Source organism: Leopardus geoffroyi, chromosome B3 (assembly GCF_018350155.1).
Source record: "Leopardus geoffroyi isolate Oge1 chromosome B3, O.geoffroyi_Oge1_pat1.0, whole genome shotgun sequence".
Taxonomy (NCBI): domain Eukaryota; kingdom Metazoa; phylum Chordata; class Mammalia; order Carnivora; family Felidae; genus Leopardus; species Leopardus geoffroyi.
Window position 1 is genome coordinate 95,496,745 of NC_059337.1, and position 15,579 is coordinate 95,512,323.

The following is a 15,579-nucleotide window of genomic DNA, read 5'->3' on the forward strand; positions in this document are numbered from 1 at the left end:
TCATTCCTGGCTGTCTTGAAGGTGACCCAAGTCTTAAAAGACCAACGGGGCTTTGGAGTGCTGCAAGGAACAGTGCTATCATTTCTACCAAAATGTGCAACTAAGTCTGGACAGCAAGAGATGTGAACAGATGGAAAAGGGTGGGTATAATGCAGAATAGTACTGAGATGGCTTTGTAGTAAAAGGAGGAGAAAAAATATTTTTTTTTAAGTCCTAACAATGTCAGTTCCCCCTTTATCTTTGATTTTTAACCCAGCAATGTAATTGTTTAAATTATTATTAAACCTATTGTGGTGGCAATGAAAGTCACAATCTCATATTCAAAACCTTTGGGGAATGTTTTTCAGAATATTTCAGCTTTTCAGAAGATAATACAGTACATATACCATGTATTACATAATACCTCCAGCAGGCTCTGTGGCAATACTGTGTAATCAAATATATAATTTCCTGAGTAAAACATATGATTATTCATACAAAGTAGGGTAAATAAAGAGCATAAAGTCTTTTCTGTTTTTCTATTTGAGTAATTTTAGAGCAGTGGTTGCCATCAAACACGTTCACATCAGGTTTCACTGAAAAAATTTACCAATAACGCCCAACAAAGCAAAATAAAATACACTCATTTAATTTACAGAACTTGTTAGATTTTAGAATCGTGTTTAAGGTATTGAAGTTGTGTGTTTTAAAACGTCACGACCAAAATTATAAGAACAAAAAAGCACAGGAATGTACTCTAGAATGTTAAATAATAGAAGTACGTAATTATGTAATTAGGTAAACTAGATTAAATTTAGTTTAATTACAAAATATATGAACATCCATGCTGTTTTCCAGAGTGGCTGTTCATATGTAATTTCTAGTGAAATCTTGCCATTTGCAATGACATGGATGGAGATAAGAGAGTATTATGCTAAGTCAGATAGGTCAAAGTAAGACAAACACCATATGATTTCACTCATATGTGGAATTTAAGAAACAAAAGAAACAAGCAAAAGAGAGAAGGAGTGAAAGAGACAGAGAGAGAGAGAGAGAGAGAGAGAGAGAGAGAGAAATAAAGAGAGGCAAACCAAGAAACAGACTCTTAACTTTAGAGAACAAACTGGTGGTTACCAGAAGGGGGGGGGGGGATGGGTAAAATAGGTGCTGGGAATTTGGGAGGGCACTTGTGACAAGCAACAGGTGATGTACATTAAGTGTTGAATCACTAAACTGTACACCTGAAACTAGTATTGACTGTATGTTACACTAACTGTAATTTAAATAAAAACTTTAAAAGGTTATATGTGAACAAAACTAGTAAAAATAGTGTTTTGTTTTGTTTTTAAGGAACCTAACTGGAAATACGTGATTAGGAGAAGGGCCAGAGGCTATCCTGTGGTTAGGTGGTAAATGAGTAAGGCCAACCTGTGTGCCCTAGATGCACATGGATGCACACAGGATGCAGATGCCTAAATTATGCCAGGGGATGCCTAAGGGGCTGGAGATGCTAGAGGGAATGGGACAGGACTTCTCTCTCCTCTTTTCCAGGAAGGGAACAAGCATCCAAGAGTGGAAGATGAATCACAAATGCAGCCCTGTTACGCACCTCCCAGTCACCTGAATAACTAAATAAGATTCAGCAAATGGTGCAATAAAGAAATCATGTATAATTCCAGTCACCTTCCTAACAATGTATCTCTTGTTGCACATCGAAAGGGACACAGTGAAAGGCAGAGAAACAGGAACTCCTCACTTGTTACTATGTCTGAATTACTTGGAGGAGAAAAAACCTTTTTTATTCTAATTAGTAGAGAGTTAAAAAAAATGCAAGTTCTCATAAAAAGACAACGGAATGATGGATAAACCTGTGCAAAAGGATGAAATGAAAGTAGGCCTTTGATTTGTTTTGGTGGAGAAGGAGATAAGGAGACCAAGAACATTTTAAGTATATTTGCTAAAAGCAAAATGTGAAAAAATGAGCCTAAGAATCATTTGCTAACAGCAAAAAGTGGAAAAACGAGACTAACAACCAAAATAAATCAACAAACACTTTACGGGTGGCACAGCATTGCCCAAGGTACTGGTTACTTTCCACAGAGGTGGACTGAAAGCAGACTCTACATAGAGATTTTGGTCATTCACAAGCCAATCCAAATACCACTTACATGATGTGCCTTTCCAAACACAAGAACAGCTGACTTCACACAGAGGGAAAGTTAACAAGTTACAGTATGTATAGCATAATATTTTCTTTATGTAATTACAAATGTATTTATATACATACACATAAAGATAGGAGGTATATACACTCAAACTCTAACAATCATGGGTGGGATGATCAGTAACATTTATTGTCTTCTTGTTATTCTGGTTCTTAAATGATTAACATGTATTACTTTATCACAAAAAATTACGAAAGTTTCTAAAACAGATTCTTTCTTCAGGAAATATATTAAATGAGCTATAATTATCTTATATACTTTTATCCTCAACTAAACAGAAGGCTATTTGGGGGGGAACAAACCATAATTTTTCTGAAAGACATAAAGATGAAAAGAAAATATATTTCAAGTTGTCAGACAAAAACCCATAAAGACTTAATCATAGTTTTCTGGGTAAGTTACTTACAGTACACATCCACTCTGATTGACTTTATCGCCGGGGACCCCAAGCCATTCTCTGCTTTACAGTAATACCGGCCTCCTTGGTGTCGCTGAATATTTGTAATCCTCAAAGTCTCATTGAAGACACTTGAGTCTTGGAATCTGTCAGAGGCACTTCCTGCTGTTTTGGTCCACCTGATCTGAGCAAGCATCAACAAAGATTGTTACTTTAGGTTGGTTTTCTCAAAGAAAAATCAAATAGCCATTACTCATTTGAAGTTTGCTTTCAGAGATGCTATATGCCATTCCTGGCAAATTGCTGGGAAAAAATTTTAAGTTTATGTGCACAACTGAATTATAAAAATTTGATAGCAATTCCATTATTGTATAGTATATGTAGTGTATACAATTCTTATTCAATTGCATAGAATTCATGCATAGCTTAATCAGTGTGTAAGGCAATATAAATATAACATAAAAGGAGTTAAACATATGTAATATGTTGGAAATATGGATTAGTTTCTCTCTTTGTTGAGAATTTAAACTTCCATATTTTTCAAACACTCTAAGGTACTTTTTTATTTATTTAATACAGGAAGGCTCTCAATTTCTTTTCGGACATGCTTCATTATTTTATTTTAAATTTCCTCTTTGATTTGGATAATTTAAGCATGTGACTCTAATGGCTTATTGAGACTATGCGTGTGTGTGTGTGTGTGTGTGTGTGTGTGTGTGTGTATGTATGTTGTTAAAAGTTCTGGGGTTTTTATCTAATGGCTTTGCTTTAATAAGTCCACAAATGACATATCTGTTTTGATAAAAAGAATTTATTTTATATCAATAATTATTTTCAAAAAATGTGCAAACTTTTTCAAAGACAGCATTTTTACTAAAGTGCCAAAACACTTTGAATATATAAAACACTCCATTATAAACAATAGCATTCTTTTAAACACAGCTGTGTATAACAGACTTAGTTTTGGGTAGCAATAAAGACTGGCATTCAACTCAAATTTTGTGTATTTTAGTTTATAAAACCTGAACAAAAGCCACATGATGGTAATGTAAAGTGATAAAAAAATAGGAAATAAAAACAACTTGGTTTTATTTCTCTCCTTGCCCCTGCTGTATACAATATTTTTGTTCATTTGTTTTTACTTTTAGGTTGAGAAGTGGTTGACAGAAATCCTTGGTTAAACATAGAAGAAGAAATGAAAATGAAACTAAAGACTGAGTCTTCAAAATTGAAATCCTATAATACTCCCATTAGCTATACTATGTTTATATATTAATTAAAATTTATAATCTAATGATGTTAAAAGTATTTTTAAAAAGTTTTCCACATCATTAAAGTATCAATATGAATATAATCATGTTTGTCCTTAATTGTGAATGAAATGAAAATGTTACTTAGAGATTTATAAAAACTGAGTAATTCACAAACATAAGTATCAAGTTCTTATTCAACATGTTCTGTGTGTATGGAATATAGACAAAAGTCAATGGCAAGACTCCTGACTTTAAGCAATTTATAAGCTGATTACTAATATGCTCATAAAAAGACAAGATGTAACAAGGGCACTAGTTTGACAAGTAGTATTTCCAAGGAAATATCTAGGGTTATGTTTTCATTCAAATTTCAGAGTCTACAAGTAAACAAAAAAAAGATTAAATAAACAAATTACATATTTTTTTCTTGCATAAACAGATGCCAATTCTAAGATAATCGATATCTCTAAGATGTAATCTAAGATAAATAAAACATTCCAATTAAGAGGCGTCTGGGTGGCTCAGTCAGTTAAGTGTCCAACTTCAGCTCAGGTCATGATCTCATGGGTTGTGAGTTGCAGACCCACCTCTGGGCTCTGTGCTGACAACTCAGAGCCTGGAGCCTGCTTTGGATTGTGCTTCTCCTTCTCTCTCTGCCCCTCCCCCATTGCAGTCTGCCTTTTTCTGTCTCTCAAAAATAAATAAATGTAAAAAAAAATTTTTTTAATTCTAATTAAGATGCCAAATTTATTTGGCTATCATAATACTAAAATTGATTTTGAATAATATATATTTCATATTATAAAAAGTAAGTTCGGTATAAATCAATTTTGGAAATGGCCTAGCACTTTCAGAAATTAAAAATGTTATTAAGTGGGGCGCCTGGATGGCTCAGTCGGTTAAGCGTCTGACTTCAGCTCAGGTCACGATCTCGGGGTTCTTGAGTTCGAGCCCGGTGTCAGGCTCTGGGCTGATGGCTCAGAACCTGGAGCCCGCTTCCGATTCTGTGTCTCCCTCTCTCTGTGCCCCTCCCCCGTTCATGCTCTGTCTCTCTCTGTCCCAAAAATAAATAAAAACGTTAAAAAAAAAAATTAAGATACAATGATTAAGTTGCATTATACTGTTACAATACTAGAAATCATTCAGCAATAGGGGAGACAGAAAATACGTAAGAGTGTGTGTGAGTGTGTGTGTGCCTGTGTGTGCCTCTGTGTGTGTGTGTGTGTGTGTGTGTGTGTGTGTGTGTGACAGAATCAGACAGAAAAGAGAGAAAAACAGGGAGAGAAAAAACTATGAGGCATACCAGCAGTTATAACCTTGTCTTAAAATGACCTTATACTCTTAAAAGCTGTTGAAGACCTTAAATAACTTTTATTCATTTAGATTGATTCTATCCATTTTAATTACTGTATTACAAATTAAAACCGAGGTAATATTAAACTATGTATTATTAACTCATTTCAAATTATATTAATAAATTGATGACATATTAACACAAGGAATATTTTTAGTCAGAAGACTATATTTTCCACAACCAAAAATAATTGGGTAAAAAGAATGAAACCGTTTTATATTTTATTTTATTTTATTTTATTCTATTTTATTTTATCTTATTTATTTATTTACTTATGAGAGAGAATGAGAGCATGTGAGCTGGGGAGAAGGGCAGAGGGAAAGAAAGAGAGAGAGAGAGAGAGAGAGAGAGAGAGGGAGGGAGGGAGGGAGGGAGGGAGAGAATCCTAAGCAGGCTCTATGCTCAGCATAGAGTCCAACAGGGCAGGATCCCACTACCTTGGGATCAAGACCTGAGTTGATATCAACAGCCAGAGGCTCAACCGACTGAGCCACCCAGGAGCCACAAGAATGGAACTGTTTCATAGTTCTGCAAATCTCTTTAATATCCAGTTTAGTGAAAAAGAGCCAACTAGATAATCATATTAGCTTCTACATGAAATCTGTTGCTACAAAATGTTTTGTTTCAAATATATGAAGAAAATCTGGCCTCACACCAATATTTATTTGGAAAGGGAGGAGTACTTCAGTAGCCTTTTCAGATCACTGTGGATAGTCTCCTTTGATACTACACTAAAACTCTACAATGGTAGTTTCCTAATGTTTTCAGAGTAAATTCTAAAACCATACCAGTGAACTTTTTCTATTCTGTTACATTAAAATCCATTGGTTTATCTTGCACTTTGAATGGATCTCTCACTCATACATGATTGTGTAATATGGCACATCAGTCATTTGAAAATATGAATTCACTGACTTATGCAGATCTTCTAAATATTCATGCATTTCATCACACAATACCAAAAAAAAAGAGCATATTTAATAATTTCACTGTCAATCTCTTCAGAAGAGTCTTTAAGTGTTGGGAAGCCATCATGCTTAATGTGAGCAGATTTTCCAAAATTCTCATTTTCCTCTTAAAATTGAATTTTATTATTAGTAACAAATATGGCAAAGGTATTTTCTTTAGAATGGGAGGTTCAACTTCCCTGATTTTATAAGAAAATGTTTGCCAAATACCCAAGTCTGAATAACCATAGTTTGTATTAACAGTCATGTTTTTTATATTCCATGAAAAAAGTGGCAAGTTCAGTACAAGACTCAATCATGCAAGTCCTTTACTTTGACAAAAACTCTGTATTATAGGAAGCAGCAGAAATGCTTTATGGGATTTCTTTGTCAACAGAATATTAAAAATACAGTACTCAACTTTGACGATCTTAAAATTTGATCATTTTTTTGGGGCGCCTGGGTGGCGCAGTTGGTTAAGCGTCCGACTTCAGCCAGGTCACGATCTCACGGTCAGTGAGTTCGAGCCCCGCGTCAGGCTCTGGGCTGATGGCTCAGAGCCTGGAGCCTGTTTCCGATTCTGTGTCTCCCTCTCTCTCTGCCCCTCCCCCGTTCATGCTCTGTCTCTCTCTGTCCCAAAAATAAATAAACGTTGAAAAAAAAAATTTTTTAAAAATAAAATTTGATCATTTTTATTGATTTACTGACGATATTCTTAGTGACATTGATTTTTTTGCTTCACTGTTGGGTACATGTTAGTGAAGCAAGTAGAGAAGAATACAGACTGATAGTACAATTTAATGTCACAGCTTTGTTTTGTGCTAAGGTGCTGCCTGTTTTATCCACCATTGCTTTGCACCATCACTGCAAGTGCAACAGTAAAAAAAAATACTATTTTCTACATAAGCTTCCAGTAAAGATCGCAGGGCCCCCTAGAGATCTAGCAACCACACTTCAAGAAACACTGATTTTTAAGGATACAGAAACAGCCATATCTATATCTATGTCTACATCCAGCCATTTATTATTTAATCAATAGTGTTAGGGCAACTGACTATATATCCATAATAACAATAATAATAATAATAATAATAATAATAGTAATAATAATAATTAATAATAGCTGAGTCTCCAACACACCCTTCACACTGAAATAAATTCTAGATGCAACAGTCACAAATGCTGATAATATCTTTGTATTGTTGGGGTTTCATAGTTGAGACTGAAAGGACAAATTGGTAGAAGCTTCCTTTTGGAAAGGAAACTTTGTAAATTATGTCAAAAAATAGAAACATATTCACACTTTGACTTAGCAATTATCTGGTTAAAATTTACCTTCCCAACATTTGCATGAATAAGAATGCAGAAAAATGTATATATAGTAATAGAACACTGGGAACAACTGAATATCAAATGATAGGGAAGTGGTTATAAACTAACTGATTCTAAAATTAAACTGAATGTGGGCATTAAAGGATTAAGATATAAAATGTTTTATTAAATAAAAAAGGAACAAAAGAATATTCTCATATAAAGTGAGCACATGTGTATGTATGCATGTGCATAGATACTAATATGTTTGTTAGAAATACACACAGAAATACACAAAATTTAACACTGATTAACTCAATGAGTGGGACTGGAAAAAAGAAGAGAATAGTTAAAATGTTTCCTTTTTTAAGATTTTAATTTAGAATTCTTATTTACAAAATTTATTTTACCATAAACAAATACTGTTTATTATAAATAAGTTTTAAAAAAAATAATACAATTCTATAGTGAAATATAGAAAATAGAGAAACTGAAAGAGAATAGAGAAAAATGAAAATCACTTAGGAAAAAACTTTTCCTCTTCTCTACTTCAAAAAAAAAATACTAAATGGAAATATTACTGAGCCACAAAAAGACATTCTAATGATGAGAGAAGAAACCTCCAGATACACTAACATTAAGATTGTGACTTCAGGGGCGCCTGGGTGGCGCAGTCGGTTAAGCGTCCGACTTCAGCCAGGTCACGATCTCGCGGTCCGTGAGTTCGAGCCCCGCGTCGGGCTCTGGGCTGATGGCTCAGAGCCTGGAGCCTGTTTCTGATTCTGTGTCTCCCTCTCTCTCCGCCCCTCCCCCGTTAATGCTCTGTCTCTCTCTGTCCCAAAAATAAATAAACGTTGAAAAAAAAAAAAAATAAAAAAAAGTAAAAAAAAAAAAAAAAAAAAAGATTGTGACTTCAAAGTCTCCAGAGAAAATTGTGTAGAGTTCCAGGCAGAAGGAATGAACTGTTATAATTTGCAGAGCCTTCTCATTCCCCAATGTTCGTCTTCTGTAGTAACTGAGCCCCAAATATTCAGCAGGCACATGGCTGCCCAAGACAAAAATGATATTTCCTAGCTATCTATTCATCCACATTCTTACCAGTGTGCTTAGAGCAAAAGTGTCCTCAGAGGGAAGCAGCAATCTACATTTTGCTCATTTCTGCACATTTCTGCTGACCCCTATCTTGGACCATGAGCTGATTTGGAACAAGGTCCAGCACAGAGAAGCAATAAAACAGAAGAATCTGAATTTCTGACGTCATGGAGTTGTACCTACCTGTCCTGAACTCTTTATAACCCTGGGCTTCTACATGGGAGAGAAATAAAATTCTATCTTGTTTACATCATACTTATGGGGGGATTTTCTGTGACTAACAGCCAAATTTTACTTTAACTGATAAGTCTGGGGGGGTACAGAAGGTCAGCTTGACCTCAGGAAACCCATCTCCCAACACTGACTGCTTGAAAACAGTGTAAATAGCACCAGAATTTACTGATAAGGTAGGGGCAGGGTCTCTATCTCCATATCAAACAATCAAGATCTCTTTCATGTAGTGTGAAAAGAAAATATTCAGTGATATGAAAACATACAGTGATCTCAGGGTTCTGATACCCACCTGCCAGAAATATTTTAGACAATAATCACCCAACAAAATAACTGGATCTGAGGGTTGGTTTTAGAGAAGACAGAGAAAAGTATATGTTGGTGAGCAGTTAATATGTGTCCATTCTTTAATGGGTAAGTAAAGTTTTCCTGGGTAATATACAACTTAAGTACTAAGTAAAGTTTCTTAAAACCTAAAAGTCATAGAATAAAGGGATCTGTAATATCTTAGCAAAATCTTGGAGTTTGGGGTGAGCGAGCGCAGGACACAAAGGGGAAATAAAACTTAATGATTCATGGGAATGGAAGGAAACGGGAAGAGAAAAATTTTCCTAAAGCCTTAAACTTTAGGAGAGTTGGCAGAAATCTCTTTATGGAAGAAACTGTAGGTATTCTGTTTATAAATAATAATAAAATCATAAATGTCTGATTAAAATAATAGAAAAATGCACAATTCCATTAATGGCAGGGAAAATGAGAAAAAGGAGAGAGTGGAAAGAAAAGAAATTGGATAAATAGAAATTTGATAAAATGGGCAAGAAGAGACCAAAAGGGAAAGAGAAATATATAATTCTAAATAAATAAAAACCATAGAGTAAGATAGAAACAACCTGCATCAGTCATAAAGTAAATATGAACAGACTGAATTTGCCCATTAAAAAGTTTGTTAGACTGGAATTAAAGGTAACAAGTTTTTATGCTATTATATATGTACGTATATATACATATACAGTATACAATACATATTTATAACTATATAATATATAATATGTAATACATATTATATATATACACATACATATGTACATATATAATATATATATTATTCACATATAATATATGTAACATATATAAAGAATGTGTGTATATATATGCATACATACATATAAACACTAATGGGAAAAGAAAGTCATTACTTTATGTAACAAAAGTCATAACTGATAGCAAAAATATATTGTCATTAGTTGGTATGCAGTAAAGTACAGGGCAGCTAAAGACATAATGTAAACAAAATTAGAAATGAAAGAATTTGAAAAACATACAGTTGCAGTAGGAAATTCCAATCCATCTCTTTGAGAACTAGGAAGTTCTAGATAGTTCAGTTTTTTTCTATTAACTTAAAAAATAACTAAGACAAGGAGGAGCTGAAAAATAAAATCAACACATATGACTAATAAAATATTTTTAAAAATCTTCCATACATAGAATAAATATTTTCTTATGTTCATTGAACATTTATAAAAATTGATCATGTAGTTGGAATTAGAAAACATATCTTAATTAAAAAAGCAGATATAGTACAGGCAATGTTATCTAGACTTAATTAAATAGTTATAAATAAGTTATCAAAAGATGACTACTACTACATTGTCAAAGAGAAAATTAAAAGGAAAATTGCTAGTGATCTAGAAGTCAACGAATAGAAATCATCTCACACCAAAATCTGTGAATTCAGTGAAAGGAGTGCACAGAGGAAAATATAAAGTTAAGTACCTTCTATATTAAGGAATGAATGAATGGAAGCATGAATGAATAATAAATAAATAAAACAGGTACTCATCTAATTTATTTTAGTTTAATGTAGGTTACTGAGCTCTACTCTAACATACTATTTAGCCATGCAAGTAGAACTAATTCATCTTCATTCTCAGTTCCTTCTCCCAGAGATTTTTGTGAGCTAGCTTGGCAGAGATATACAGAATGTCACTGTGGAAACAATAAAATAGGAAGTACCTCAGGAAGACTTTCTGGATATTTCAACTCTGTATCGCTAGCAATTAGTTCAGTAGAGAATCTACATAGGTTACTACTATCATGACTACTAGTAGTACTACTACTAATACAAATATGTTGAACGGAAATATGGGACTTGAGTTGTACCTTGAGAGGTTGGTGGATAGAAGAGTAAGGATTAGGTTTGGGTGTAAAATAGACAAATTAACAGTGATTTATATTTGATGAAAGTTAAATTCTATCATGTAAAAGAAATCTGGAAGGAGGCAGGCCACTAAGGACAAAATGGTTCCATCAGGGACTCAGACTCTTTAGAGGTGCCCTCCACACCGTGTGTCACTTGAACTTAAGTCCAAAATAGTAGCTACAGATCTAGTTTTCACATCCCATTTCTAGCAGAAGGAAAGAGGATAGGACAAAAGTGCCTGCCAGTTGTCTTCTACAAGAAGTGCTAGGTCACTGCCTCATGACACTTGTGTTAACATCATATAATTATATTCCATCCTTAGCTACGAGAAAGGCTGGGCAGTGTATTCTTTACACTGCATAGTACCTTCCTCCCAACCCTCTGCTAAAATCTGATGGTTCAATAACTCTGGAAAATAGGAGAGAGGATATTTGAGACTGGGAATAAAATATATCCAATTTTCAGATCTGCCGCATTATTAAATACAATTGCGCTTAAATCCTGCTACAATGACATCAAACAATCATTTCCATAAAATAACATGAATAGAAAAAGAAAGATACTAGAAATTAGGAAATACATCTATTATAACTCTCTACCTAATCCGAAGAAATGACATGGAGATCCTCTTTGGTTGAAGAACCTAACACTTAGCCTAGGGTTATCCGACTCCCAATAAAGAATTCTCTACTTTGTTTTTTGATATAATGAAACATCATAGCATTATGTAACCTTAAATAAAATCAATGTGAACTGAGATAACTCAGGAAAATGTTAAAAACCTGAGGCACAGATCGAAGATAGACCTGGATAAATCTAAACTAGTGTAATACATAGATGCTATGAACCCAATAAGGACTTAGACCTTGACAATGCTCAGATTTGTAGGATGCTCCCCTTTAATTAATGTCTAGTGAATGGGAGGATTTGTGACTTGAAGCTACTTTCTATCAGTTGTCAAGGAGTTAGGGCATATATACTCAGATCAACCTGTAGAGACAAACCTGAGCCTTGTCCCTGCCTTGGTTGTACTCTGAAAAAAGTTACCTCATCAATAAAAAAGTAAGCCAGAGAAAAAGTATGATAAAGATCGTCCGATCTGCTATAATTATCAGGTGACTTGCCACCAGAGCTTTGGGAGCTAAATAAAGCTGGCTACAGAGCAGCAGCCTAGAAGAATATAAAGGAACATCTATGATAGGTGAGTATGAGTAGACAGTGTTCATTACAGTTTTGAAAATAAAGGTTATCCTCTTATCTTGCATCAGTATCAGGGAAAATTACAGAGGGAATATGCTCTCTTTGAATTACTAAATACAATAAATAGAATTCTGAGTGGCACAGACTCCAGATCATACAGGTCCAATTTTCAATAAGGCATATTCACCTACCATAAATTATAGCAAATTGCCACACTTGCTTCTAAATCTAATTTTATAAAAAGAACTACAATTGTCTGACAAAGCAACAAAAATTTAACCCAAAAACTTCTATACGCTATGCATAAAACATCACATTTTTCTAGTATGCTCGAAATATTAGAGATCACTACTACTACCAACTTGACTATCACCAATAATAATAATAATAATAATAATAATAATAATAATAACAATAACAATGTAACAGACACCTTTAACTCTATAAGTTAGAGTTACTATGTGATATATGTGCTCAGTGAAATAGGAAAGAATTTCTCAGTGTATGTAGTGCAAATATGCTCAGAGAAACAGTAAGGAAAGGAGAGTTTGAACACCAATGAGGGATCTTCTCACCAGCCAGAGAACAGAATGGTGGGGAGGGGATCATCATGGCCAACTGCACTGGAAATGGAAGAAAAGCATGGGATAAGGATGTGGGTGTTTCTGAACACTAGATATGCCTTCAAGCAAAGAAGACTTATGTTCTAATCTTCTTTTGGGCTGTGGCTTTTCTTTGGACTTAAACTTTCAAGAACATACTCCTATGTGACTAACCTGTGGGAGAAACTACATAAATGTAGTGCTTACCTGTGACAATGCCAGGCTTCCTAAATGTATATGAACACTACAATAGGACCTGTTGGCATTATTTCAAACCAAAGGTGATAGAAGAGGGGAGTAGATCTTGGTGCAAATAAATACATGCTCATAAATACAAAAGGCTGGGGGTTAAAGTAGATTGCTTCATTAAAGGGTTTTATTTTGTAGTATAACCAAGACATTAATCATCACCTCCGAACAACCATTAACAAAAGTTTACTTCTTCAAAAATTTACAAAATGCTTTTCTATTCCATCGTCTGATTTTAATACCACAACAGACTTGAAAAAGTAGGAAAATGTTTCCCCCCCATTTCACAGTTCCAGTTCTTCCAGGATCATGTGACTCTTTAACTTTATACACTGGGCTCCTTTTGACCTGAAAGCTCTTTTTTCTATTCTTATTAATCTCAGTAACTCCTTCTGATCACTCAGAAATCATTTTACTAGAAAGCCTAATTTATATATATATATATATATATATATATATATATATATATACATATAAATGTATATATATACACATACATACACACACATGTATACACGATCACACATACACACAAATTAGCAACTGGTGTTCTGCTTGATTCTCTCAGAGCCCCTTTATCCTCCCATATAGGCCTCCCTAGAAGTCTCTGTTTGTCATGGAAGAAGGTCCTTGGGCTGTGGAGCCACTTTGCTCTTAGAGGCAGTCTTGGAAATGCTTTGGGGTTTACCTTCACCCCAGGGCTCTTAGCAATGAAATAGTAGAGTGGATATGAAAGCCGAGAGCCCCTGCCTCCAGACAGGATAGATTCAGAAGCATAATATGTCCTCCAGACTTTCTTTGCAGGATCAAGCTGAGTCTAATCTCCTAAAATCACACCCAAGCCCTCCTTCTTCCTTTTCCACTCACGCTTTCTTCCCCATTAGCAGTTTCTCATGACAGCATTTCCTTAATAAATTACTTGCAAATGAATGCTCATCTGAAGCTCTATATCCAAAGAACCAGACCTAAGAGCTTGGGACATAGTACTCATTAACAAAACCATTGTTGGTTGAATGAATTCCTAGCACTATAATTCTGCTGACAAGGAAAACTTAAATTAGGTAAAGTCCCACTGCACAAGGCACTCGCAATGTACTAAGTATCAGTTAACTGAGATGTTGATCTTTTTTTTAATGTTTATTTATTTTTGAGAGAGAGAGAGAGAGAGACAGAGAGAGAGAGAGGGAGAGAGAGAGAGAGAGAGAGAGAGAGAGTGGGCGTGCATGAGCATGGAAAGGGCAGAGAGGGAGAGAAACAGAATCCAAAGCAGGCTCCAGGCTCTGAGCTGTCAGCACACAGTCCAATGTGGGGCTCGAACATTGACTCATGACCTGAGTTGAAGTCAGACACTCAATAAACTGAGCCACATAGGTACCCCAAGATGTTGATCTTTTAAATTTTTTTTAACGTTTTATTTATTTTTGAGACAGAGAGACAGAGCATGAATGGGAGAGGGGCAGAGAGAGAGGGAGACACAGAATCGGAAGCAGTCTCCAGGCTCTGAGCCATCAGCCTACAGCCCGACGCGGGGCTTGAAATCAGGACTGCGAGATCGTGACCTGAGCTGAAGTTGGCCGCTTAACCAACTGAGCCACCCAGGTGCCCCAAGATGTTGATCTTTTAACACATACTTCAAATGTGAGTTGAGTCTACTCATCCACTTTCATTTTGAAATATGCACAAAGGATTATATTTAAATTTTATAATTTTTAATATGTTTATATTAATTCATCTAAATATTTCTACCCATTACTCTTTATAAGCATAGGACTTTATTTTAAACATGGGTGGCTAGATATCCGAGTGAGGAAGATGGCAGTGAAGAAGGATGCTGGGCTCACGTCGTCCTGCTGATGGCTTAGATTCCACCCACACTGGCCTAAATAACCTAGAAAACCACGGGAAGACTAGCAGAACAGACTCTCTAGAGAAAAGCATAGACAAGAGGCCCACAGAAGAGGGTAGGAAAGACAGAGAAGCAGTGCGTGCTTCACGGACTGGCAGGAGGGAGCCGGGCAGTGGAGGGGCAGCCCTCCCGGCAAGGTAGAGCCTCCTAAGTCTGGCTTGCAAAAGCGGAGGGGCTGGGCTGCGAGAGCTCTGACAGCCAGCAGTACTTCTGGAATGTTAAAAGTCAACAGCTCTGCTCCCGGAGAGCAGAGCAGGGAGGGCGAGAGGACACCTGGAGGGAGAGTTGTTGAGCCCCAGGAGACAGAGCTCAGCTTGGCAGGGGGGAACAAAGGTACTGGCAAACACCATTTCCCTCTCCCATCCCCCAGCCAAAATTCCAAGGGAACCAGTTCCCATCACCAAACTTGCTTGCACTGCACAAACGCCCAACACTGTGCTTCTGGGGATCCATCCTTCTGACGGGTCTGCCTCCCTCCCAGTGCTGCAGGGCCCCCCCATGGGGCACCACTGACAGCAAAGCGACCTAAGCTTGCCCCTCCCACCCCTGTGCACCTTGTGGATCTACCCTGGCTAATACGCCCTTGGCAAGATCCCATCAAAGCAGCACCACAAGCTTACCAGTGTGCAAGCA

At 35.9% G+C, this 15,579-nt stretch overlaps 1 protein-coding gene across 2 annotated transcripts in view; it reads right to left on the reverse strand.

The window, feature by feature from the left end:
• MDGA2 (MAM domain containing glycosylphosphatidylinositol anchor 2) overlaps positions 1–15,579 on the reverse strand; it is an 865,051-nt gene that overhangs the window by 402,117 nt on the left and 447,355 nt on the right. For both annotated transcript variants that reach the window (XR_006704997.1, XM_045450889.1), the window contains exon 3: positions 2,611–2,785. Coding sequence is in view for 1 of the 2 variants with exons in the window: in XM_045450889.1 (XP_045306845.1) it covers positions 2,611–2,785 (175 nt within the window). In the remaining variant the exon portion in view is untranslated. The remainder of the gene's footprint in view (positions 1–2,610; positions 2,786–15,579) is intronic.